Here is a 26,276-nt window from a genome sequence, read left to right as displayed (position 1 = left end):
TGGGGAGCACAGCTGCAGAGACCTGTATGCCAGAAACACCACAACCTCCAGGAAACCTTTATTGGGGACTCTCCAGCCACTGAACAGAATGTGGCATTTCTTACATCCTCCCGCACTGGGCCCCCAACATGCTTGGAGAGGCCCCAAAACGCGGCTCTGATACTTCTGTCTATATACATATACATACATCCAATAGCAGGGATGGGTATGCAGCAGGGTTACAAATGGGACCAAGTCCCAGGGCGAGAGGTGCTTGATGTGGAGGGCTGTACACCCCACTCTTAAGTACTGTAGGTGGAAAGGAGTGAGCACTGACTCATGGGGCAGGCAAAGCCCAAGCCAGCAGCTGCTGCTGCAATACCAAGCAGAGACAGGTGGAGGGCATGCAACCACCACAGCAGCCCAAACCCATTAGCTATGTAGCACTGGATAGCCCAGACCCCTGTCCACACCACCCCTTGGAGTAGCAGGGACAGGGTCCTCTCCAGCCCTCCGGCCTGGCATGGCTCAGCAGCCAGCAGGCTGTTCCGTGAGTGGAGGTATTGCTCCCAGTCCTGCTCAAGCGACGGGCAGGGCCTGCTGGGCCTTCACCTGGCAAGAGAGAGCACACAGGGCAGTAAGAGGGAGTGGTGTCAGAGCAAGCCTGCACTGGAGGACTGCTGTGCTCTGGGGATGGAGCAGCCAAGGACAGTCAAGGAAAATAGGTCCCCATGTCTCACACACACACACACACACATTACACCCAGCTGGGCTCCTCAGCACCCCTTGCCATCCACTACTCTGCTTGCAGAGCATGGTGTGTCTGCCATCTGTGCCCATCCTCAGGGCATCAGGGCAGGGGCACCTGACCCTATCCCACCCTATCTGCCAGGGCAAACTCACCTCCAGGTTCGTCCTAGCCTTGCGCAACACACTGTGGGTCCTGCTCACTGTGAGGGGGAGAGAGATGTGGCCAGTGAGGTTCCCACACTGTAGGGCCACCCCAGGCACATGACAAGGCCAGCTTGGCCCTGCCATCCCACAGCAGGGTATCACCCGAGCCACATACACTGGCTGACAATGAACTGCTCCATGCTGTCCTTGAGCTGTGCTGTGCTGCGCAGCTGCTTGGCCGTGCTCTGCAGAGCGTCCTCCCTTTCAGAGAGCTGTGCCCGCAGCGCTGCGATCTCACCCTGTAGCACCTGCTCCTAAGGCAACACAAGCATGATGAGCAGGGAGCATCCAGCTCCAGCACCCTGCCAGCCCCTCCCCTGTGCTCACCTTGCCCTGGTGCTGGGCTGGGCTGATGGGCAGCACAGTGCTCCAGAAGGCAGTGAGGAGAGACACACACTGCTCCAGGATGCCGTGCAGGGTGCTGGCACTGCCCCAGAGGTGCCCTGTGCCTGTCCACTGCAGGGCCTGCGGGAAAGGGGCACGGGAGCAGATGCTGCCAGGGCACCTACATCCCACTGCATCCAGGGACCCACCCTGGCCAGCCCTCCACTGCAGGGCAGTACCAACAGCAGCCCCCAAGCTGGAGGCTGCCAGCTGCTTACCAGCCCTGCAAGCCTCAGGGCTGATATAGGGCTCAGGGGCCACTTTAAACATGGTCTGCCAGCCACTGCCAGCCCTGTCCTGCCCACACTTTACCTCGTTTCCCGGGAGCAGGCGGTTGGGCAGCCCAAGTGCAGGGCGGGTGAGACACATCAGCTCACAGGCCAGCGCCTTCCCCTCCAGGATGTGCCGTTCCAGGGCCCGGTAGGTGTCCAGGCAGCCAATGACATGAGCCCTCGTTGGGCCCTCACTCTTCCTCACCAGTGGGTCTGCCCCATGTCGCCCTGTGGAACAAGCAGGGCTAGGTGGGACCGCTGCTCGCTCCCCCTGTGGCCCTCCCTGTGCCATCCTGAGGCTTAGCTCTGCCCTGGGCTTCTCACCCTTGCTCAGCAAGGGTGCTGCCATGAGTTTGTCAGGTCTCAGCAGCTCCCGAAGCATAGGCATAGGCAAGCTCTGGGACCTACCGTCCATCTTCTGGGTCACAGACATGTCAGAGGACAGTGGGGAGAAGAGGGGTGCTGCTGAACTGGTGCCAACATCCCGCACTGGAGGAGATGGGAAGCAGCCTAGAATAAGAAGTATCTGAGCCCCTGCAGACAGTCGTGGCTCTGTGCCTGGGACTGATGGGATCTTGCCCGCCCTCTCTGCTTGCCAGCAGGGCCACCATGTCTCTCCTGCTGCTGCCGCAGAAGCGCTTGGGCCTGCCTCAGGGTTGCAGAGGGGCCAGGCACCCCAAGACTAGTAGCTGGGCAGCGGGCTGGTGGTGGAGGCTGGGTGAGTCCTGTACCTGCACGGGTCTCGGCAGAGGCGCCAGGGAGGTTCTCGTAGACGTGCAGCTCTGCGCGCAGTGTCTGCAGCAGCAGGCGGTGCTCCTCACACTGCTGCTGCAGGAGCGTCACCGTGTGCTGCAGCCTGCAGGGGTGACACACGGATCCAGTGCCAGCCACGCCACCAGCCCTGCCGGCCCCACGGCCACAGGGCCCCAGACCTTACCTGTTGTTGTTCTCCTGCAGAGAGCGCCGCTCGTCCCGGAGCTGCCGGACGTTCTCTTGCTGCTCACCGAGCTCCTCAGCCAGCCTCTGCTGCTTCCCGCGCCTTTGTTCCAGCTCTGCTTCAGCCTCCCGGGCCCGGGAGCAAGCAGCCATGAGTGCCTCCTGCACCCGCGCCAGCTCTGGGGACAGACACCATGGAGGTGTCACTGCCACCACTCTCTGAGACACAGCCCCGGGATGCTGGCAGCCCAGCCCTACCTTGAGAGATGTGGTCACGCTGGAGCCGCAGGGTCCGGTTGTCCTCACGCAGAGCCTTGTTCTCCCCGCTCAACTGCAGCCCCAGCTCCGGTGACTGGGCATAGACATCGCTGGATAATCCTGCCAAGGGGGACCAGTGCTTATTCTCTTTCCCCAGTATCCAGCCATACACAGAGCGAGCACCCTCGCCAGGCAATGGGGTGTGCAAAGCCCTAGCAGCCCTGGCCCCAGGGCAGCACCATACCACTGGCCTTGCCGGCAGAGGCCAGGCGGCGCTCGAGCTGCTCGCGGAGCCGGTCATTGGTGCAGATGGACTCCTCGAGCCGCTGGCGAAGGCTGCGGATCTCCACCAAGTGTTCCTCCAGCAGATCTGCCCCTGCCACAGCCATGGAGATGGCTCAGGGCAGAAACAGCTGTGCCACCTGCCTCACACCATCCCCTTTAACCTGTTCCATATCAGAGCCATGTCCCGCAGCTATTCTGCTGGGTCTCCTCCCCATTTACCTACACCCAGGCAGGATGCCCCCATTTCTCCAGCATGGACCTCACCTGTTAGCTTCTGGCTGGAGGGATACCCTGATGGCAGGCTCCTGTAAAGTGGCTGGCCAGGAGGGGGTATGTCCCAGAGGCTGCGGGTCTCGGTGGCCCTGGGGCTCTGCAGTGCACCGTGTTGGCAGGGCGCTGCTGGGACTTTGCTGCCGTCTCTGGAGGGGCCCAGTGGGACTGTGGGCTTTGCTGGTGCCATGGGTAGCATCACACCTGCATGCACAAGGGAAAGTGGTGAAGAGCAGGAGGGCAGTGGACAGGGAGAAGAACGGGAACAACACACTCTCGCCATGTGCTTTTTGCCCCCTTCTCTGCCTAACAGTGCAGCCCAGTGTCCCCCCCATGGTGATCCCCCACCACCCATCTCCCACCCTGGTCAAGCCCATTCCCCTTGAAGAGCAGATTGCTCTGCTTGCTGGTTGCATGATACAAATTGGAGGGTGTCAGCCCCACTGCTACGCAACAACTAACAAAACAAGTCCTTCTCCAGAGGCCCCAGGACGTGCAACTGCCCATCCAAGGGCTAGTGCTGCCTTCGGCTGGGTCCATCCCACCCACCAGGCCCTCTTTACATGAGAGTCACAAGTTCCCAGAGTGATGGGACCAAGCCATAAAGCAGTGCCCCTGAGAAGCAGGAGAAAGCCCAGGGCAGGAAGGGGAGGTCAGAGAGGATGCAGCACGGCATGCAGGGCAGGCAGAACCAACCCCACTCTGGAGGCACACGCTCACTTTCTCCCAGCTGCCTCTGGAGCACCTGCAGCTCCTGCTGCGCCTCAGCCAGGGAGCAGACAGGCTTCCCACAGCAACCCAGGAGCAGGGGGACTGTAGGGAGGAATGGGGACATGCCAGGGGCCAGTGCAGGCAGGGGAGCACTAATGGGTTTGGACAAGGAGTCAACGTGAAGGCCTAGAGACAGGAGAGAGATGGAGATAGATGTTAACACAGCTCTGGCTCAGCCTGGCAGGGACCCCTCCTCCTCAGGGGACACTGGCGCACCCCAAGCAGCTGAGCCCCCATACTTGGAGGCCCTGCAGGCTGGGACAGTCCATGCGAGGTCGGTCAGGTCCCAGCCTTGCAGGGCTGTGGTACCACCCCCCCCCCCCCCCCCCCCCAAGATGCTGCCCTGCAGCTCCAGGTGCTGTGTACCCACCCCCCAGGATGGCACACAGGCAGCCCCTGCCCAGGCCTGATGTGCACCCATTGCTGCAGGGACCACATGCTACAGAGGTACTGGTGTCCCCAGCCCACAGCTGTGGCTCCTGGGCACCCTGCAGTACCTGTGTGCTGGGCGGGCTCCTCACGGAACTGGCTGCACTCGCTGGCTGTGTCGCCATCAGAGCAGGGTTCCAGCCCCTCAGACACAAAGGAGGAGCTGGTGGCAGAGCGGGATGACTCGGAGGGTGGGCGGCTGCTGCCTGGGGACTCGCAGCGCTCCTGCAGCTTCACCTCCAGGCTCTCAATCACCTTCTCCTTTTCCTGCAGCTCCCGGCTAAGCCTATGGAGGTGAGCCTTGCCAGAGTTGGCAGGGCACTAACCCCCATCCCACTCCTCTTCCCATCTGTGCTGTGCACACTCCGGTATGACATCCCACCCGCTGCATCCCACCTCTGCTGCAAGGCTGCCCTGAATCATGGGGTGCCCAGCCCAAGCCTGGGGCTTCCCTCCCCATCCCCAGAGCAGAGGCAGCCCTAGAACATCTGTCTGGAGGAGAGACCCCAAGGGTACACCAGATCCCCACCCCAAAAGCAGTGACAGCCTATGTTGAACATGCAGAACAGGTCTCCCAAGCCTTTCCTCGGAACAGGTACCTCAGTGCCAGGAGTTCGTGACTGGTTTTATCATCTCCATCACATCGATCCCCTGAAAAAACAAGCCAGAGGTGAGCTAGTCAGTGTCTCTGTGACCCAGGCTGCCTGCTCCCAAACAGACCTATAGCAAGACAGGACAGCCCAGATCAAAGTGGGTAGCCCACATGACACAAGATGCCCAAATGTCCCAAACCCTTCAACAGAATGCATCAAAGCATCCCTTCCCAGCCCACCATGCCCCATGATGTCCAGCCCGCAGTGCCACCCCGCAAAGGTACTTACTGGTGCCCAGCTTGTCACTGAGCCTCTCAGCCAGCTGCCTGCCCTGAGCCAGCTGCTCCCGAAAGCCCTGGCCCTGGTAGTAGTCAATGTCGGTGCCACGGAGGAGGTCCTCAAAGGACCGCAGGGCATCGCGCAGGTGCTGGGCCAGGCTGCGGCTCACCCCACGGCCCTCCCGCAGTGTCTGCCGCAGATGGGAGAGCTCCCGAGCCTGCGCTTGGATCAACGAATTGTACTTCCTAGGAGGGATCAGAAGAGGGGGCTTCACAGGGCTGCCAGACCCCCAGAGAGCACGGCATGGACGGTGCTGTGGGGGGAGCCTGTGCACCATCCACCACTGGGGCTCTGCCCTGCCGTGCAAACACCCCAGGAGTCTGGCTGCAGGAAAAGCATGCAGCAAGAAGTCACCAAGCTTGGGGAACCCCTGGAGACGCCCGCAGCCCCCCGCTTGGTCCCGCTCCCCGCGGCCATACCCCGGCCAAGTGGCAGATTGCAGCTCCTTGGGCAAAAAGCCCCCGGCCTTGGCTGCGGGCAGCTGCGCCTCGAGGAGAGCAACGCGGTGCACCAGGTGCTGCAGGTCGCGGTGTGCCCGCAGGGCGGGCGGGCAGAGGGCGCTGTGGCCGTCGGACTGCCAGCCCTCGTCCTCGTCGGTGAGGCTGTGCGCCGGGGAGCCCAGGGCTGTGGGACCCGGCGGGGGTCGCTCGGCGCCAGAGGTGTAGCCACTGGTGATGGAGATGGAGCGGGTGCGGCGCTGCAGGCTCTGGATCACCTTGTTGGCATTGAGCAGCTGTGCCTTGAGGTCCTGGATGTGCTGGTGCAGGGCGCCCACATCTGCCAAGGCCATGGCTTTCTGGGCAGCCTTGCTCGCTCTGGGCATCCCCAGCTCCTCACCCAGGCTAGGCTCACTGAATACATCTGGCTCCTCGCACTCTGCACAGGGGATAGGGCACAGTGTCACTTCTCTATGCTGGGTGAACAAAACACAGGGATTCCTAGAGCCTCGCTTTTCCTTACCAGGGCTGGTGGTCTCATCCCGGTCGGCCTCGGTCTCGCTTCGCCCACATGTCTCATAGCCCAGGTCCTGGAAGTCCACCTGCACTTGCTTGCTGAGCTGCTGAGCATGGGGTTCACCTGCTGGGTAGCACCATCAGCTCAGATTCCCCCCCCTCCCAACAGGATTCACCCCCCCTGCCCCGTGTACAGCACAGTGCACAGAGCACAGACCCGCTGTCCCGCCTGGGGTTTTAACTCACGGAGCAGGACATGGTACTTCTCCAGCTGCTCGGCTTGTGCCCGCACCGTGGCCTCCGAGGCAGCAAGCTTGTCCTTCAGCTCCTGGCACTGCCTCTGTCCCTGCGCTACCTGGGAGCGAAGCTCTGCACCTAGCCCTGGCCAGCTCCCACCAGGGACAGTGCCCTCCACCTTCCAGGGGGGAGACAGACTGTGAACTCGCCATTCTCACCTCTATCTTCATCCCCATCGCTGTTCCCTGTGCCCAGGGCACTTACAGAACTCCTGTCCCCTCTGCCTAGGGTGCCAGGGCAGGGTCTCTTGGCCAGGTCATCCTGGGACCGTGCCTCCAGCGCTGGGCGTTTGGCGGGCACAGCTCCCCTCTCTGCTGGAGCTCCCTGTGCATCCCCGCTGCCGCCGGCTGGGCAGTCCCAGAGGGCACTGCGGCTCTTCCTCGGCAGCCGGCGCGGCTCAGGGGCCAAGGGGCCGCCGAGCCCAGCCTCCTCCTGCTCCCCGTTCTCCAGCAGCGACGTGGCTTCACCCATCCGCTCCTTCAGCTCTGCGTTCTCTAGGTAAAGGCTCAGCATCGCCTTCCTGGGGGCACAAGGCACTGTGAAGGGCAAGCAGCAGCAGGGATGCAGGATACCCCTCAAACTGCTGACAGCCTGATGGCTCAAATAGTCCAGGGCTCTTGCCTGATGTGGGAAACGGAGGAGAAGCCGGCTTCCTCCAGCTGCGCCTTCAGCTCCCGCAGCTCCTCTTCTGCCCGCAGCTCCCGCTCTGGCACAGTGGACGCTGTGGTCCCCACCACAGTGCCTGCACTTTCCTTGTGAGTCTGGAGGCTGCTCTAGAGGGACAAAGGCAGAGGGTGACAGGGATGTTTCTGAAGGGCTAGAACACCGTCCAGCACTGGCGCAGTGCCACCTGTGCCGCACTCTGCCACCCATGCTCCCACTGCCCTGACTCACGTGCTGGGTTGCCACACCGTGGGCTGCCTCCTCCTTGATGTTGTGGGTAAAGTTGGTGCTGGCATCATCAGTGTCTGTGCCTGTGGCCTGACCTAGGGGGTAGCACAGCACAGCGCACTCAAAGCAGTGGCACCACTGCCTCTGTCCTCTCCTCCTGATGATGCCCATGGCCACTGTGGGCAGCCTGAGGGCAAGTGCTGGCTCTCATACACAAGTGGTGCTGCGGCAGGACTGAGGTCTCTCCACTGTGTGCCCTGCCATCTCTCCTCTGCATGCTGGAGCTTCAACCCAGCATCTTGTGCTGGCCCAACACACGTGCATACATGCCACCCATCCTGCAGACACTTCATAAGCCACAACCAGCAGCAACATGCACTTGGTCAGGCACTAACCTGGCAGAAGCGCGGGGCACACCACACACAAGCACCTTCAGGGGCAGCTCAGGGAGGGCACGAACAGCCACGCTGCACATGTCACTCACACTCTGCTGCCATGCATGGCACTGAGCTCTTTGCAAGCCCTGTACTGGCATTGCAGAACTGCAGCAAAGCTAAAGGGACACTTGCATTCCATACCCCAGCACATCGAGGACTCAGGCCCACCCTGCCCCACAGAGCTGAGGTGAGGTCATGTGTTTCTGCTTGCATACAGCTCTGCTCCTGGCCCCGTTGTGGAGAGCCTTATGCCCCTTGTCTGGGCAGCTTTCCTCCCATCCAGCTGCAGGACCCTGCCTGCTCTTTGACCCTTTGACCTTCCCTCTTCTCCCCATGGAGAGGGGAGCTCGCACAGAGCCCATGACCATCCCCTGAGGCTGTTGTGACCAAGTTTCACAGCCTGTAGCTTGTTGGAGATGCAGCTGCTTTGGATGTGGCAGGTCTGGAGCTCCCAGGAAAGGCTGAACACAGAGCACAGGAATACAGAGAAATGCTGGCAGGAGAGACTAAACATTGCCAGTGAAGGAGAAACCAGCAGGGATGCACAGAGCTTCTGGGAGGGAGAGGTGAGTACCAGCTAGGAGCACAGCAGCAGCAGGGCAGGCAGCTGCACAGCACACTGGTCACACAGATGATGGCACACTTGGAAGATCCACTCTGGCTGCAAAAATCAGAGCTGAGCCTGGGCAAACATTACTCTGTGTGGTGGAGCCTGTGCACCACAGTACCCATGCCCCACAGAGCAAGGACAGACACCACAGAGAAGCACTGTGCCAGGAGGAAAATGCTTAGAGACAGCTGGAAGTGGCAGCAGCACCACAGTGAAGCAGCAGCTCTCAACCGTGGCATTTGGCATACACAAAGCACAGCCCTGTAAGCCCCCAGAGACACGACCTGCTGGATGGCAAAAGATCAAGGGCTAGAAATCAATGCCTGTGGGGCCCTGAAGAGTGAGTGGGTGCAGCCCCTCAGCTGCAGGCATTGCTGGGCACCTGAGATGGTGCTCAAGCTGGGTCACCATAGCTGAGACCAGAGCAGGATGGTTCACAGTCCACACCACTGCTGTGGGGACATGGGAGAACCACCTCTTGACACAGCACCCCTCTGCTCACCTGCAGCTCTGAAAGGCTCCCAGAGCAGCAGCAGAAAAAGGGAGAGCAAAGCCTAAGGAAAAATAACAACAGGGGAAGAAGAGGAGGAGATGAGGAAGTTGATGCTGGGGGAGCAGAGAAGTGGACACCTTGGGCAGTCTGTGCACAGGCTACTGTTCACCAAGTGCTTGAACCCTCCATCACAGCAGGAGTACAGGAGGATAGGTGCAAATTCAGGGGCTGCTCAGATCTCTGAATATTACCAGCAAAGGAGGCAGGAGATGCAACCCCAGAACTATTTTCCACAGCCTCCTCTGCCTTTCACATCAAGCCTAAGGGCAAAGAGAATTAGCTGCATGGCTTAAGAATTGCGTAAGACCACAGGCACAGGCCTCCCAGGTGCACTGGCTGCACTGGAAGTCTTCACACTGTTGGGAACAAGAGAAACAAGGCCCACAGGGAAATACAGAGAGGAAGGCAAGACCTCCACAAAGAGCTGAGACAGAAACAAAGCACTGCACAGTTTGACAGAGGGTGCTCCCAGGCTGGTCCTCCCACAGGGCAGAGGAGTGCACAGCCAGCGATATCAGGCATGAAAGAAGGCCCTAAGGAACAGAGCAGAGCAGTTGGAACACTCTAGCCTAGGATAATGCTTCCCTCCAGGGCACTTTGCAGCAGTGATGCTAACAGAGGACAGGGACAGGTCTGCCACAAAACACACACACAAGAGGAGATGAGAGCTGCTGGAACACCAGCTAAAATTTCCCTCATGCCCTGCTGAGTCCTGGGCTCCATGGTACCCAAAGGACCAGGCAGCCAGCTGGGCATCAGAGCCAGGATGGAGAAGGGAATATGGAAAGGTTAAAGACAGAGACACACTAAGGCTCCTACAAAGGCAGAGGCAGAAGGAGAATGAGATGATGCTAAACAGAGAAGTGAGAGGAAAGGAAAAGCTAACCAAGTACCAGAGCTGCCCAGCAGCCACCAGCTGCATCCCTTCAGGCCATGAGAACTGCTGAACTCACCATGCAGCTAGGTGCAGACCCAGAGGAGCAGCGCTGACCTGCTGTGTGTGAAGGGAGAGCTGTGCTGCCTCCTATCCCCACCCGAGGCATGGAAGAGACCTCAGCACAGCTACAAGGCATGGGACAGGTGGTGCCATGTGAAGCAGTCACGGGTCCAGGTAACAGCCTAGAAAGACAGAGCTTTTCTGCTCTATCATCTCCTAGTTCAGCTTCCCCATCAGGGAGAAGCAGATACTCAAAGGTACAAAATACACTCCTGCTGCCTTGAGAAGTGACTGAGTAGGACAGCTAACCCATAGCCCAATTGCACATGGGAAGCACTGGTCACTGGAAAATTGCTGCTATCATTTTTCAGCTCTCACACCAGCTCAAACACTCCCAGAGGAGGTGAAAGATGCCCTAGACAAGGTATGTAGTGCTGCCAAGCAGGACTGTCCCCAGCAAAGCAGGAATAGGGTGTTGCCCATTGGCCAAGGGGCATGTGGAGCCTGTGGGCAAGATGAGTGCTTACAAGAGAGGGAGCAGACCCAGCCCAGACTGTGGGAGCGGGGACAGGTCTCGGTCATGCCAGACCATCTGTCAAAAAGAGGAGGGAGCTCTCCCTTGAAGGCACGCACAGGCTGAGGTGAGACTGCTTACAGAGAAAAGAATCAGCAAAAATCATCACTACTGAAGTTGGATTTGGTTTAAGCATCAAATGAATTGTTAGTTCCACGCTCAAGACTTGTGCAAGAGTCGCAGGCAAGTGGCACCAGGCCTTGTGGCCCTTCTCAAATTCTCTGGCTCTGGAACCCACTTTTCCATATACACCTTCTCCTCCTGGACCAGCCACCATCAACCCAGAGGGGGGATGTCACTGGGTTAAAAATATGGCAGGGGAATACAAAAACTCACACTCATGCACTTGGGAGATGATAGAGACCATCTGGTACTTTCTTCAGAGAAAGGGAATCTTTATTTGGCCCATTAGGATGGGAGGAGAAGGGAGGTAAAAGGGAAATTAGCTAAAATGGAATGATTCAAATGTGCAAATACATTAGTGGCCACCAGGGTGGGTCAGACAGGAACGTACACGAGACACAGGTGGATTGCACTGATTGCCGTTTCCGAAGCAGCTCAAATCTAAAACAAAGAAGCCCTGCAGCAGTTCTATTGTACCATGACTAAGTACCACAGCCACCCTCCCAGAGTCAGTGAGAAAGGCGCTCAGTTAGTGAACCGTTTCCATAGCAGGCGGGCGAGCGCCAGTGCTCAGAAGGCATGCTGGGGTAGGACTCTCACACGCTCCTGTTCCCCACCTCCTACGGCGCCCTGTGAATCCAGCCTGCTCAAACACTCCAAGCTTCTTTCAAGAGCTTCTTCCAGCTGTCTCCGGAGCTCATGGACCCCCTCCAGCTCCACCTGCAGAGTGTGGTCTCTCGCAGCGCTAACCGGAGATGTCACACAGAAGGGAACAGGGTTAGAGAGGCTGTAGCAAGCACAAATGAAACCAGCCCCTCATTCCAGGACTGGCACTTACTCCAGGCACAGGCCCTGCGTGCTCCCCAGCCAGCTCATGCCTCACCTCTAAACCTCCCCAGGGCACAGCCACCCCCGAAAAAGGCTTCAGCCCATGGTAGGGGACTCCTAGCCACAGCTGTTCTTCAGTACTTACCCAAGCACCCCACTTACGTGCTCTCTTGCTATCAGGTAGCTCAAATATCCCAGAGGCTGCAGCTCCATGCAAGGCAAGGGATTAGTTCAGAGGACAGAGAATGCCCTGAGGGGCTGCAGCCTGGATAAGCACCTAGATAGATCCTTATCAACCCAACAGTTGTCTGGGAATTTGACAGCAGCCTCTGAAAGGTTGCCAAGTGTGGGTGGGAAACTGAGCTGGGAAGGGATAAACTAGGGAACAGAGATGGAAATCTCAGGGCCTGAACAAGAGGTGGCAGTGGGGAGAGTTTATGCAGCATTTAAAGCTGGCCACTGCAGCCTTTTTGAGGGAGGAAGACAGCCAAAAATCTGGACTCCCAAAACTGTATTTGTCTGGTTCTTTGCCCAGACTCCCTCTTTCCCAGTGAAGGCTCTCAGACTCACAGAATGATCACCGTTTTGGGGACTGCCCCCCGGGATGATCACAGCCTGTCACAGCAGCAGAGCAGAGCAGCATGGAGCTACGGCAGCCCCACTTACCTGTCTGGGTGTGTGTGAAACTTTACCAGGCTGCCATAGAGCTGTCTCTCTGCCTGGAGAGCCTCATTTAACCGATTCCTCTCAGCCACCAACCCTTCCAGCATCAGTAACAACTGGTTAGAGAGAAAAGACAAGATGCAACACTTCAGAAAAAGAGACAGAAATCAAAAGAGGCATCTGGCTGCTGCAGCAAAACTGGAGCTTCTCTTCCTCTCTTGCTTGTGTCCAAGAGATCAAGTTGATCACTGCCACCCCTGGACTCCAAAATGACTTCCCTTGAAACAAGTGCTAAAGTGAACCAGTCCTCTGTACTCCCCCTATCATACACAGCCAGCTTCTAAAACCAAGCACACCTCAGCATAGCCAAAGGCTGAAAAACAAAGCCTCATAACTGAGCACCAGCAGAAATGTAAACACATCCAAGCTCACCCCACATGGCACACTACCTGCTGCCTTCTGTTTCCAGTAGCCTCCTGTCCCCGTGACTCTGCTATGGCCACTTTCTCCCGAAGCACTAGCACTTCTTGGGTCAGCCTTTCCACAGCTGGAATTTCTTCAGGATCCACCAGCTGCATCTGAAGATCCTGAAAACCAACAGCAGGAGAGTTCAGTGAAGAAAGAATCAGTTACAAGGAGAGTTGGACCTTTGTAACCCTCCCTGGAACATAACTACCTAAAGTTTCCACTGTTTGGAAAGACCCAGGTCTCCTAAGAAATGCCAAAGCACCCAGGGTATATTAGGCACAGCCAACAGCCTAGGGCAGGAACTGAGAAGGGACATGCACTCTGTTTAAAGGACTCTCAAAGAAGGGTGTTTGGTACACAAAGAACCAAATAACGACACTCTGGAGGTCTGGCACCTTTGTCTTCTGGCCAAAGGAACGCAGAAAGTTGTAGGAAGCAATACCTTCCATGGACAGAGCCAGCCACGTTACTCTCAGGATGTGGGGAAAGAAGGGACTCCTCTGCAGCCTTCCCAGACAGAACTGACCCAGCATAGCACATTATCTCACCTTGATGAGATCCTCTTTGATCTGAATGGTCCTGGTCAAGGACTCTATATCTGAGGCCTGCACCTGCAGCTCTTCCTCCTGCGTGGCCACAACAGACTGGAGAGCAGTGAGCTCTCGCTAGGGGAGGAAGAGAAGTCTGTGAGACTTGACAGTAAACACCCCACTGCGAGCTGCTGCCCCATTTCTCTCACTGGGGGTACCCTCACAATAGAAGAGGATCCAAAACCTCCAGTAACAGGCAGCCCAATGATCTTCTGTAAGCATGAGAGACCAACACAGGTTCCACGAACAAGCTCACCCTGCTTTCTCTTTCCTTCTTTGCCATTAGCTCCAGCTCCTCTTTGGCATTAACAAGATCCTTCTCCAGCTCTGCTGCTGACACTGTAACTGCAAAGACAGACTGGTTACAGCAGGGACAGCATGCATCAGATCTGACCCCAGGATTAGACAGAATCCCTCTTCAGCAAGATAAGACCACAATGCTTGTGCTGCCCATCACACTCTTCATAAACACTTTTCTTCCCTGCTTGATCCTTAAATAGCAGCCTCAAGCAACAGCAACATCCCAGGCCTGCTGTCCCACTCCTGGCAAATTCAGGTGTCATGGCCCCAAAGGCAAAACCCAAGCCAGTTGCACTTGTCTTACCCCGCCTGAACCATAAAGTCAAAAGCCCTTCACTGGATGGCACCAGCTCTTGAGTAGAAGCACCTCACCTCAAACCCAGTACTTGCCTTTCCCATACTCCCAATCCCTAGACATCCCTGAACCACCACCCAAAGGGGAGGCACAGCTTTATTTCAGTATACTGACTTTTGCTCAAGGTATTTTGTCTCTCACAGTTTCATATAACCATGATTCCTACACACCAAAAAGCCCGGTCATGTTTGGGGACATTGAAAGAAGCTGTCAACACACTCACCCCCTTCTGTCCTGCAGCTGCTGTCCGTCTGTGGGGGTCCAGCAATGGCTGTGGCTCCACAAGCTCCCTGCAGTATTTCCTAAAAATACAAAAACCTCTAGGTTTGCACCTTTATGGGGGAGCTGGCACTTGCAGCTTCCCCAGAGCTCCAGGACTTCAGCACAGCTACTGGCTGCTTTGTTGACACCTTTGAAATGGGAGAAACCAGTGAAGGGGACCTAGCCAAGCAGTGGGGACAAGTGAATTGCACCCAGTCTAGAAGCTGTGCATGTGGGCAAAAGGGCACTGGCCTTGTTTTACTTGGCACTGGAAAGCTGCTGGCAGTGTCTGCCTTCATAGTAAGGATTAAACAGGTTTCACTCAAATGCAGCAAGCCTATCTTTCAATCAAAACTCTACGAAGACCTATCCCTTTATCCAAGGATGTGGTCCAGAGGGACCATGCAGGAAGGAAAACACAAAGCTTGGCCCATATACACGCCTCTGGAAGTCTCTAGAGCTTACTGTGACCCTGGGAATAGAAATGAGCAACCTGTTTACAGCTGCTTAAAAATGTTCAACGCATCAGCTCACCAATAAACCATTAACAGCTGCTCAAGTAGGAGCATGGCATATGTATAGCTTTGGAGCTGTGTTCACCCTCAAAGGGGTTTTTAGCAAAGCTGTTTTAAAAATATCACTCCAATTGTGGAAGAGACAGCAAACAGCCAACAGTCTCTGCCAAGAATTAGGGGGACCTAAAATTAGCTTGCTTGTCCCCTCTAGAATGTGACAAGTGTCAGGGAGGGGATTACAATACAGCAAGGCAGCCCAGCCCAAGGAAGGACTGGGTCAATGCTGGAAGGTCAGAGGGTGGATTTCTTTCATACTCTCACGTGCCCTAAGGATTCAAACACTGCCTAATCAAAAAGAAAGGAGACACTGAGTGACAAAGGCTGGTGGCATCAAGATTAGAATATTCAGGCAGCATTTCTGCTCCTGAATTTATTTTTCTCCTACATAAACTCTCTTTCCTGATCCAACTTTGATTCCTATCATTCCCTGCTTCACTCTCTACCATTTCCTCTGGGCAACTTGTTCTCTCTGGAGCCCTGAGGTCATAGGCAAAGAAACACAGTGCACAATTCTTACTTGTATGGGCTGTTTGTCCTGCTTCAACAGGCTGGCACCAGCTGACTGGGTCCCAACAGGCTCCTTCCCCAACACATGCTGGCGCAGGAGTTGTAACTCAGAGCCCCTTTCAGCCAAAGCGTGCACCATCTTCTCAGCAGCCACCTGATTGAGCAGGAAAAATAAGAGAAAGGGTAGGATCTCTGTCCCTCAGCTTCCTTAGGGACTAAGAAAAACCATCTCTATGTTCATCTGTCACTTGAGAGTAGAAGTGCTCTGTAAGTCAACCTGGGAGCTACTGCTCCAGGCCACCCACAGTTACTCCACTGCAGCCCTCCCATCTCTACCTGCCAGCCAGCTGCAGCAAGGCTCAGCCCCTCTGCCTACAGAGGAACAAGCTCCTCAGTCTCTCTCAGTTTAGGAGGGGAGAAAGATAAGAGGACAAACAATGAGGAGGAGGCACTGCCTGGCCTTTTAGCCCCCTTTTTATGAAAGGAAACTCAATACAAGGTATCTTGGGTAACACTGAACTGCACCCACTGTGTGAGAGTAGGCAGGGTGGGAACAGTGGCTCTTTAAGTGGCACTGACATGCCCAGGTCCATGCACTACTTTGATTAATGTTTAAGTTAAGAGGCAATGAGCAGAACTTCCTCAGACTTCTGTACTATACAAGGAACAGCTGAGTGTCTTCCTTCCTATTCTGGTGACACAGACATGTAGCAGCAATGCTTCCACAGCCCCTCTGGTGCCCCAAGACCAGGAACATGGCTATCTAGAAGGGTCTGCACCTCCTTCCTCACCACACACACAAACACTGCCTTCTCCACCTAATGACAGAATCCTCACACTACAAGAGCTGCTGCTTCATAGCTGCTCTAAAGCAGTGGGTTAGAACCAACCTAGAAATGGCTCATGGCATCTCACATGGTTCTTCAATACTCAAAGCTCCAGCAGGCTACACCGACAGCAGCAAGAGAGCAGCTTCTATTTGCTTAATGCAAGGCAGGGTCATCCACCCCAGCTTCCTCACTGCAGCACAGCACACAACTCACTCTGCTCTGCTGCTCCTTTGTGCTCACAGCTTGTAGCAGCTCTCGGATTTCAGCATCATGCTCCATGGTCTGACGGTTCCTGTCACTGAGAAGATCTTGCAGCATTTTCTCCTTCTGCTGGAGACGCAAGCACAGCTCCTCTGCTACCTCACTCTGTCCCGGGCCCAGCTTGCACAGCAGAGTTGCTGTAAGCTCCTGAACAAGGGGGAGGAAGGGAGAGATGGAGAGACACTGTTACCATCAAACTACAAGCTGTTCAAGGACAAACAGCTCTTCAGCCTGGGTGTAGCTGAGAGAGCTGCACAGCAAACACAGCTATCCCAACACACACAGGTATTTACAGGTGTCAAAAGCAGCCAGCTTCCAAAGCACTAGGCACAGGTTCAAGTGTCCTCCTAAGAGGCAGGCAGCCAGGAGTCTCTGGTTTGGGATCACTCTCTTTGCAGACAAACTGGCTGAAGGCTCAGGGAGCCAAGCTAAGGCCTTACCTCCACTTCCTTGTTCCTGTCATGCAGGCAGGTCTGCAGCTGCTGGATAATTCCCTCCTGCTCCTTCTGCCTGCTGCAGGATCTGGCCTCTATCTCTTCCTTGAGCCAGCGGAGGTTTTGGCAGGTTGCTGAGACCTGCTCTAATTCCAGGGTTTTGGCTTTCAGGAGGCTCTCCAGGCTCTGAGGACAACAGAAGCAGCTCAACCAGGGACAGAGCTTTATTCTGAATTAAGCAAAACTGGAAGTACCAGTGCCTCCTGCTAGTGGAGTCACACAGATTCACCCCATCCTCTTCAGACACTACACTCACCTTCTACACCTGACCTAAAGACATGAGTGACACAGGAACTTGCCCTGCACACAAGGCCAGAGGAAGGCCAACACCCTGCAGCAGCTCTCCCCAGCAACAACCAGAGCATTCAGGAAGGTCTGTCTAGCACCACACCACAGCCAGGCTGGACTCTGCATGCCCAGGTACAAGCACTCACATGAATGGTGGCCTCGTTGTTAGACAAGACGTTGCGCAGCCTCTCCAGGTCAGTTCCACGCTCCCTTATTGATAGATGGAGCCGTTGCAGTTCTTGCTGTTTCTTCTCCAGGGCACAGAATTTCTCATCTACTGCTTGCTAGGGTGAGAGGGAGTGAATGCTCAGATTAAGTGGCAGGGCACTGCAGCCCACCACCCACTGTGTGGGATGCCTTAGCTCTCCCTTTCAGACGGCTCATCTGGAAGGCTGAGCCACAAAGAGCACATAGAAGACATCATCATCCCTGGGGCTGCACCACTGATGGTAGCCCAAAGCCTGAGCCTCAGGGAAAATTGAGACATCACCAACACACTGTGCTCACCTCCAGAGCAGCATCCCTGTCACTGACTCGCTGCTGCAGTTTCTCCAGCATGGCATTCATGGCTGCAGGGCTCTTGTCCAAGCTTTGCTGGTATTGCAGAAGCTCCCTTGATTCCTATATGTGACACAAACACAGCTCACAAACACCTTGATTCCTATATGTGACACCCTAATACAGCTGTCAGGCCAGAAACCCTCAGCAGCACAGGAGAATCAGGGCTAACTACCACCACCCTACACCTGCTCTAATCCCCACATTGAAGGGTGGTAGAGTCCCAGCACCTGGGGCTGGTTGACTAGTGCCTACCAGGGCTCACCAGGCATCACTGTGGGCTGAGGTACTCATATACTTGTGCCTTCTTCCACATATCGGGAGCCCAGAAGTATCTCTTGCCTTCTTCAAAGGGCACATGTGAAGACTACAGACTCACTCTTGCATCATCAAATACCAAAGGAGGAGCAGGGGCCCTGGTTAGTTATGCTCAACTTGAATCTTTCTGCATCTCACCTGGAGAAGCTGTTCCTTGCGAGCCAGGTGCTGACTCAGATGCTGAACTCTCTGCTCCTGGGCCTGCAGCTCACGGCACTTCTCCCACTCTGCGGTCTGGAGCTGCTGAGCCTTGTTCTGAAGCTCTGCCTGCAGCTGCTGTACCACAGCACGCAGCTCCTGCAAGAGAAAAGCATACACCTTGGCAGTCAGTCCTCACAAACCTGTAAACAGCAGGCAACAGGGGCTGTGGAAATAGCCAAAGCTGTTCTGCAACATCACAGCTTTTACATCTTGAAGCGCACTTCATAGTGAGTAAGTTTGATTTCTTTTTTTTTCTTTTTTCTTTCATTTCCCAGAATATCCCTCCATCTAAACACCTTGCTCAGGCCACAGCAGAACTTTACAGTCGATCACAGCTAACCTGTGCAGCAGTGGACATTTGTAACATTACAAAGAGAGATGCAACATTTGCACCAGCCAAAGACATACAAATGACAACAAACTCAGATTTGCCACATGTTGCCAATTCTAAACCCCTAGATATGTAACTAAGAAGGCTGGAGAATTCTCTCTGACACACGTCACAAGGGGCTGGCCATGTCTGCCCAGACTGGTGCAGGCAGAAATAATGAATGAGAAGAGAGTATTGACTACATTAGTGCTTCATAAGTCATGCAAGCCCAGAGACTTACAGGCTAAGTGCTTGCCTTATTACCTGGTTGTGTTTCCAGGTTGCCTCTTTCTGCTGTTCTTCCTCATGCACCATGGTCTCTAGCAGCTGGGCTGCTCTCTTGGCTTCAGCCAATTGATGCTCTTTCTGGCGCTGTGCTCTTTTCAGTTTCTGTACCTCCAACTTGGTGCAGAAAAGCATGCTCTGAAGATCTAGCAGCGACATTTGCTGCTCCTGCAGTGACAGCGGGCTCTCCGACGTCTAACAAGAGCAGGAAGCACAGAAACTCAAAGGTCAGTTTCTCCAGAGGGATTTAAAATGAATGCAGAATGAAACCTGATATATTTGAGGGTTTCCAGGGACATACCTGCAACTGTCCCAGATGACTTCTGTGTAACATGTCCTGCAGCTTGGCCATTGTCTCATTCTGCCCTTCAATGATTTGGTAAAGTTCTTCTGTCTAAAAATCGAAGGATAAGAAGCAGAGCCATTGGCAAACCAAGCACAAACCCTCTTGTCCCAAGCCCCCATTGGGGATTGACATGAGCATCACACAGAAGAGCTCTGCAAGAATAATTTCATGAGCACCAGGATACCCAGCAATTGCTTAAGCATTCCTTTTCAGCTGCTACCCACAGGGCTAACACACTTTCCTCTTTCAGCGAGCACCACTATGTCTGCCCAGAACTATTACCTTGCTCTCTTTGCTCTTCAGGGCCTCATTCAGACTCTGGATTGTACGATCTTGCCTCTGCGATGTTTCTTGGACAGATTTTAATTGAAAATTCAAACCATTCAGCTTTTCCTGTAACAACTGAAAACAGAAATATGTTTGGGGTTTTGTTCTTTTTTTTTAATCCTGCCTAGTGCTCCACATAAACACCCTTAGGCGTGCTTCTATTCCTTACTCAAGTTCATACAGCTCAGGTGTTCACTAGATCAAGATTAATGTGGCTCCCTCTAGAATATGTTAAGTACTGTGTAAGCTGGGTGGAGACCAGTGAGCAAACACAAGGCCTTCAGCCCCTCCACAGGACTGTTTCAGTGCTTTGGGCTTTCCACTGCAGCTCCCCCATTCAGGGCAGAGGTACCAGGCTTAGGTTAACATACCATACGGACTCCCACATACTCCAGGAGTCTTGCTGGGATTGCCCAGCAGCCTTCCCAGCTTCTGTCATTTGTGTCTTTTCCTTTAAAAAGAAAGGGATTGCTTCAGCCCAAAAATTTCCCAAGAGTTCTTCAACATGAAGAAGCTACACATACTAAAAACTGTCCCCTTTACTTCTGAAGTCCTCCAGAGCAGTGCAGATGCCCCTTTACAGTCTTCCTGCCCTTTCTCTTCCTGTCTTGACCACTCAGGCACTCTTGCAGCACCTGCTGGTCTAGGTAATCTGACATTGGATCAGATCAGTGGCTTGTTTAGCCTCAAGTTCTGGCTTCAGCACAGCAGAATCTAGCCAGTGCCAGCATGCCAACAGCACAGCTGCAAAGCAAAGGGGAACATCTCACTAGTCTCTGTGGCTGGTTTACAACCCAAGAAACTTCTGCCTTTGACATTTTTACCCTAAAGAGACTACCATCTCAAGCAGGTTTAGGACAGTTCTCTGTTCTCTCCATAATGTTCATGAAGCAGCACACGTTGCGCATTTACACAACTCCTAGTTAGCATTTCTAAATTTGTTCTTAATCTTACATGATACACATCCTCCTCAAAACTTACTCAAGCCTCAATTTCTTAAGCAGTTGGTGCTGCCACATAATTTACTCTTGTAGCTCATTAGTTTATACACCTGTCCTATTATCTCTTCTCTACAAGATACTCCCCCTAACCTGTTTAAACACTCCCAACTGCATTTACTAGGTCTTGAGCTCCTATTTGCATGTTAACCACTGTGATCCAGACAGCTTCAACAGCTTACAGCCATCTCCAGAGTTAAATAAAAATCCTATCCCAATGTTTTTTTTTTCCCATTTAACCCCTCTGTTTTCCCAGTAGGTATAACTTACTTTAGAGTTTAAGAGCTTAACTGAGAACATCTATGCCTTGTAACACACGTTAAATCTGATTTGCCTCAAGACAACTCAGATTCATGTTTCTTCCCCAAGAAAGCTTTTAAATCAAAATTAAAACATGCCCCTGCCCCTGCACTGATCTCCCTTACTCCTTCAGAAAAAGGCAGCAGCTGTCTCAAAAGGCAGGTGCCCTTCTCTCCTGCACCAGGCTCAATCCGTGCATATCTGAGAGACAGAGAAACAGCTGTATGTGTCTCTCCTTCAGAAGGCTCACCAGACAAGTGGGAATTTCTACCAACATAATGGTTTGCAAAAATAAACATAGAAAATTACACAGCCCAGCTGCAGAAAAAAGGTAAATGTCCTTAACTTAAGCAGGCAGACAACACTGAAAATCCTGTGTCAGCACACACCCTTGCTGTAACAGAGGTGCAGATGCCTCTGGCTAGGCTAGGAGGCACCCTCCAATACTAACTACAACAGATTCACTAGGCACTGAATTTGCTGTTCATGAAGAAATACCTTGTTGGCAGCTTCAACCTGCTGGATCTTGCCTTGCAGCTCTGCAGCACGCTGATGGGATATGTGCTCCCCTGCTGCAGGGTCACCTGGAGCCAGCTGCTGCTGTTCATCCTGCAAATTCTGAAAGGAAAAAGAGCAAGAAATGGCTCAATTCTTGCATTGGCTTCTTCTGTTCAACTACCAGCCTTCACAGACCCCACTGTGCTTTTCTGAATGTCTCCAAAACATGATGATGCCCATGCCTCCCTTCACCTGGGTGGAAGGCTGGGCTCTCCTTTGCATCTCCCCATGCAATTGGGAGCAGCACTCATACCGTGTGCAACTCCCTGCAGCTCCACAAACCATAGCCATTTCAGTGCCACAGCTGAGGTTTGTTTCATGACACATACCCATTTATTGGGAATGGAAGCAGCTTACTTCTTGATGCATGGCCTGCCAGACCCTGCTGGCTGAGCACATACTAATCCCTTGTCATCCCCTCTTACTATTTTGCTCCCTCCTGCTGTTAACTCCTTAAAGCAACATCCAAACCCAGCCACCCACCCCAGCTCTCACAGGGCTCGATACTGCCAAATATCATCAGCAACACAAGATCAACTGATCGATTGTACTGGTGTCTCTTACAGTGGGAGCCCTAGCAAACACAGGGCTGCAGTGCAGAGTCTATGAGAACACAGCAAAGCTTTTCAGAGCTCACACAGGAGCACCAGCTCCAGGCAGCAGAGCACAGGGAGAACAACAGTCAGCTCTGATTAACCCCATCAGACTGAATCCTCATCTTCAGCAGCCACAGAAACACTGTCTCTGGGAAAAGCAGTGCAGGGGAGCTCCCCAGGGCTGTGCACAGCCTCTCAAGCAGAAGCAATGCTTCCCTTTACCCTGATGTTTTGTTAAGATTTTAGTGAAAACCTGAACAGTCACAGCAGGTAATTTAAAATATGCCCACCCAGGAGGCTTTGGATGAGACGGGGAGAGCTGCTGAAATCTGGCACACGAATGGTTGATGAAAACAGAATAGTAATAACAAGAAAGGAAAAAACAAGAAAGGAAAATACACCTTTCCTCACAATTTGCACATTCTAAGGAAAAATAAGCAGAAAGCCTGCAAAAAAAACTAAGAGCAGGGAAAAGAAAGGCAGAGCCATCTCCAGAGTCCAAAGTTCTAAAGCACAAGCTGCCTCCCGTGCTTCCCTGCAGCCATGTCAGGAGCACGGCTCCCCAGCAGTTTCTCCTGCATCAGCATTTTACTGGCAATGTCTCCTCAGCACAGCTCCAGCAATGCACGAACACACTAACCTACACAGAACACCTCTTTAAAAATAATATTCATGGCACTATCTAAGCTTGCCAAACTCCCGTTTACCCAGAACAGTGGGTAAAAGATTGGCTGTCAGTGCAGTAACGCCTCCCTTGCTGCCAACATGGCACGGCAGGCAGCTGCAAGAGTGTGCCTGACAAAGGCTTGGTCTGGTGGCACGTTCCTGCAGCTGCAATGACAGGGAAGAACCGTTGGTTCAAGAAAATGCCCAAGATGACAGTACCTACAAGATCAGATTCCTCAACACTAGATTGCTCTCAGTCATTGTAGCTTACAGCAGTAAGATTAAGGAACTGCAGTTTCTCAAAAGCTATAAGGGAACTGTGGTCCTATATATTCCTTTCACATTATTAGAAAGGCACTGATGCATATGTATCACTGGACAGCAGGACCTGACTTTTAGAAAGAGTGCTGTTTGTACAAAGAGAAATAATCATTTATACAAGAACTATTGAGTCTAGTAGCTGCATCTAACTTCTTACTTTTGCTGTTAAAGCCATCCAAAGTATTAAGCCCTTTCCCCCTTCAGCCAGAACCTGCACTGAAGACCACAATTGCTGCTGCCACAGCAAGGAGCAGGCAATAAAAAAATCCTGCAGGATGAATTCATGGCATGGATGGTCAGACAGCAGAGGCTAGAGACTGCAGAAACTCCTCCATCACCATTCCCACGAGGATGGCAGTGCGTGACACAGAGCTAAGCCATGAATGTACAATGCTGCCTGCACCACACTGGCAGGAGAAAACCTAATTTTATGCTGTAAATATATCCCCAGCAGTGAAAATTAGTAGCAGGTGACACAGATCACAGGAGCAGCACCAACACCCTGCTCCACATCCTCAGCCACCGCCTGCCAGCACCACGCCTTTGTGCGCCAGCTGAAAATTAGGTTTTCTACATTGCCTCCCTGAATCATTGCTTGAGCAGGCTTGTGGAAACAGCACACAGCTCTGGGGAACGCCCGGGCAGGCAGGACAGCAAGCAGCACTGCCTGAACAGGAAACATAATTCAGTACAGCCATAGTTGCCATAGCAATAAACAAGCATTTTTCTAATCCCCCAGGCTACCTACAGCATTAGACAGCACTAAGGCTGCTAATGGGAATGCAATTAGGCTGACATGGATATTCCTGAATTGAAGCTGACTAAGGCCTTCTATTCATTAAGGAAAGTGACAAAAGGAGTTACAAGTTCAGCTTTTTGACTGCATGCTAATGAAAATTTCATTAAAGCCAGCAAAGCAGAGGCAATCTGGAGCTGCATCAAGGACTACCATCAAGGTGAATAACAGCACCAAGAAGTCCCTCAGAAGCATGAGCTTTCATCACCTCTCAGCAACACCTGCTGCCAACTGATGAGTCTTTTCAAAGGATGAGAAAATAAACCCATTATCTAGAATACCAACCCTAAAGTCATTATCAGACTGGCACAAATCCTCTGGCACAAATTCACCTGCAAGAAAAACACCTTTTCCTCAGGGCATGTGCCACAGGTCCCTGTGTGGATCTGCACGTTAGGCAGGTTGAGGACCTGATGTGCAGAGACACGGCTCTGGAGGCAGGCACTCCTCACACTGAACCATTACCCAGGCACAAAGAAAACACATTTGCTGGAAAACACATGCCCAGGAGCTTAAAACACTCCCTCTGATTGTGGGCAAAAGTCACACTGACTTCTTAAAGAGAAAGCTGAACTGAAACTGGTGTTTTCACAGCAGAAAGATAACAAAGCACACAAAGACCTTAGACCCACCTTAGAGCAGGTGGTACTGACAGCGAGAGCTCATGGGAGAGGGAAGGGTGTAATTTCCCAGAACACAAGGAGGAAACAGATGACAGGAGAATGACAGAGGAGAGAGCAGCACACCTAAAAAGGATGGAGCTGCCTATTCTTAGCCCTGGGTTCAGCCACACGTGGCTATCTGTATTATCTCAGCACAGAAGAATCCCCAGTGGGCTCAGTGTCAGGCCGCATGGACGCTGCTCAATAGAACAGCAGCACAATGACCTCTACCTGTACCCGCAGCGGCATATAATCCTCACAGAGGTCATCCCACAGCTCCTGCAGTTCAGAAATCTCCAGGGAAACACCCAAAGGAGCTCTGGAAAAGGATTTTCTGTCTGCATTCAGGAAGGCAGATCCAGTGGATGCTAAGCCAGCAGAAGCACTGCCATCTGCCAAATCACGACTGAGCCTGGCAGAGGACAAGCTGGACTTCACAGGAATAGGTAGCCTGCTGCCTCGAGGACTCTGAAGGGGTTTGTAGTCCAAAGCCTTGATCAAACTGAGGGCAAGCTCGAGCTTGTTCCCACTCTGCGAAGAGTTTGGGGTCACGCGGTCATCTGAGAAGTCATCACACCTCCCATTCCCTTTCATCCCCTTATCTGCATCTTCATCCTTCTGCTGTGGAGGGCTTGCCTCCACAGTCGTGTCCAGGGACTCGACAGAGGATGCAGGTGTGCCTTCCTCCATGCTCTCCCCATCTACGGGCACTCTGGCACTGGCAGACTCTGCCACATCACACACAGATGACTCTTCATTGCCCATGCTGGCTGACCACCGGCTGGACAGCCCGCAGGAGATGCTTCTGGCCACCTTTCGTGGCACTTTGCAAATTGCTTCGTAGTCAGCATCAGCCACCCGCAGCGCAGCACAGCCACGGCAGCGTCGCGGGCGGTTGCTCACTCCCTCTGAAGCATGGCAGCTGTGTGGCTCCAAGCTGTGCTCTTCTTGATCCATCCAGTATTCATACCCAGAATAAGCAAAGTCCTCCTGGAGGAGGGCAGCATACCGCGCGTCAGGCAGGTTAGAAAGGTCCACAGTCCCATCCCCAGCTCTGTCATCTGTGCTAGAGTCTTCATTGTTCCTGCGGTACATGCTTGCGATGCAGAACTTGAGGCGGTCTTTCTCCAGCAGCAGTTTCTGCAGCCGCTCGATGGAGAGGGCTTCGATGCGCGCGATGACTGTGTCGAACCTGTAGATGCGGTCCAGCATGAAGGCACACTTGCTGCAAGCGAACTCGGATTTGCCATCCCGGCACAGCTCCCGGCCCAGGACGTGGGAGAGCAGCACCTGGAGGTTCAGCTTGGCCGCTGTGTGGAAGATCCATCGCCGCTGGTTGCCGCACAGCTCTCGGGCACAGATCCGGCAAGTTTCCTTCATCCTCCCTCCTTCCTGGCACCCAAACCTACTTCTGGGGCTCCCGAGAGACCCTGCTAAGGCCTCTAACTGATCACTCAGTGCATCTCCTAGGGTACAGCTCCTTTCTCACCCCATCAATTCCCCCCCTTTTAGGGTGGGTAACACGCCGGGACTCCTGCTGCTACAGAAACATCCCACCCTGCAACATCTCTTTCCTATCTCAGCTCAGCCACATCAGGACTGCTCATTCTTCAGGCTGCCCCTCCCTTCGCTGCCTACCTCTCCTCACAGCTCCCCACCCTCCGACGCTGCCCCTCTCTCCTCACGACCCCCCTTCCCCGGGGCTGCCC

The 26,276-nt window shown here is 53.8% G+C and overlaps 1 protein-coding gene across 2 annotated transcripts; it reads right to left on the bottom strand.

The window, feature by feature from the left end:
* Window positions 1-27: 27 nt before the first annotated feature.
* PDE4DIP (phosphodiesterase 4D interacting protein) lies at window positions 28-26,238 on the bottom strand. 2 transcript variants are annotated; one of them, XM_061345469.1, is made up of 37 exons: window positions 24,799-26,238; window positions 21,467-21,586; window positions 19,626-19,745; window positions 19,299-19,391; window positions 18,977-19,192; window positions 18,280-18,438; window positions 17,773-17,886; window positions 17,412-17,549; window positions 16,924-17,103; window positions 16,436-16,630; window positions 15,403-15,546; window positions 14,273-14,351; window positions 13,651-13,739; window positions 13,353-13,469; window positions 12,786-12,923; window positions 12,340-12,452; window positions 11,463-11,590; window positions 7,615-7,706; window positions 7,342-7,493; window positions 6,925-7,240; window positions 6,670-6,838; window positions 6,431-6,547; window positions 5,890-6,346; window positions 5,420-5,655; window positions 5,138-5,189; window positions 4,607-4,824; window positions 4,059-4,235; window positions 3,333-3,542; window positions 3,028-3,159; window positions 2,784-2,903; window positions 2,527-2,704; window positions 2,321-2,445; window positions 1,998-2,099; window positions 1,261-1,817; window positions 1,049-1,187; window positions 883-929; window positions 28-591 (listed from the first exon to the last, which is right to left on the bottom strand). In XM_061345469.1, exons 1-37 carry the CDS (start codon window positions 25,945-25,947, stop codon window positions 559-561), a joined length of 6,921 nt encoding a protein of 2,306 aa, XP_061201453.1. In that variant the 5' UTR covers window positions 25,948-26,238; the 3' UTR covers window positions 28-558. The 2 variants fall into 2 exon arrangements, with proteins under 2 accessions (XP_061201453.1, XP_061201452.1); XM_061345468.1 differs by lacking the exons at window positions 28-591; window positions 883-929; window positions 1,049-1,187; ... (13 more) ...; window positions 6,670-6,838; window positions 6,925-7,240 and having other exon boundaries at window positions 7,305-7,493; window positions 13,651-13,733.
* Between the last annotated feature and the right edge of the window lie 38 nt (window positions 26,239-26,276).

The sequence above is a fragment of the Neopsephotus bourkii genome, unplaced genomic scaffold, assembly GCF_033783945.1.
Source record: "Neopsephotus bourkii isolate Nb327-2 ecotype Australia unplaced genomic scaffold, CSIRO-AGI_Nbou_v1 NB_234, whole genome shotgun sequence".
Taxonomy (NCBI): Eukaryota; Metazoa; Chordata; class Aves; order Psittaciformes; family Psittacidae; genus Neopsephotus; species Neopsephotus bourkii.
Note: the sequence above shows the minus strand (reverse complement) of the source record. Positions and strands in the feature narration are given on the sequence as shown.

Excerpts from the sequence above, each read along its gene's own strand:
- PDE4DIP (XM_061345469.1), bottom strand. The coding sequence starts at position 25,947 with ATGAAGGAAACTTGCCGGATCTGTGCCCGAGAGCTGTGCGGCAACCAG. Across the intron at positions 7,707-11,462 it reads TTCACAGGGCGCCGTAGGAG|GTCAGGCCACAGGCACAGAC; the intron begins GTGGGGAACAGG and ends GCTACCCCCTAG. Across the intron at positions 6,548-6,669 it reads GAAGTACCATGTCCTGCTCC|GTGAACCCCATGCTCAGCAG; the intron begins GTGAGTTAAAAC and ends GCTACCCAGCAG.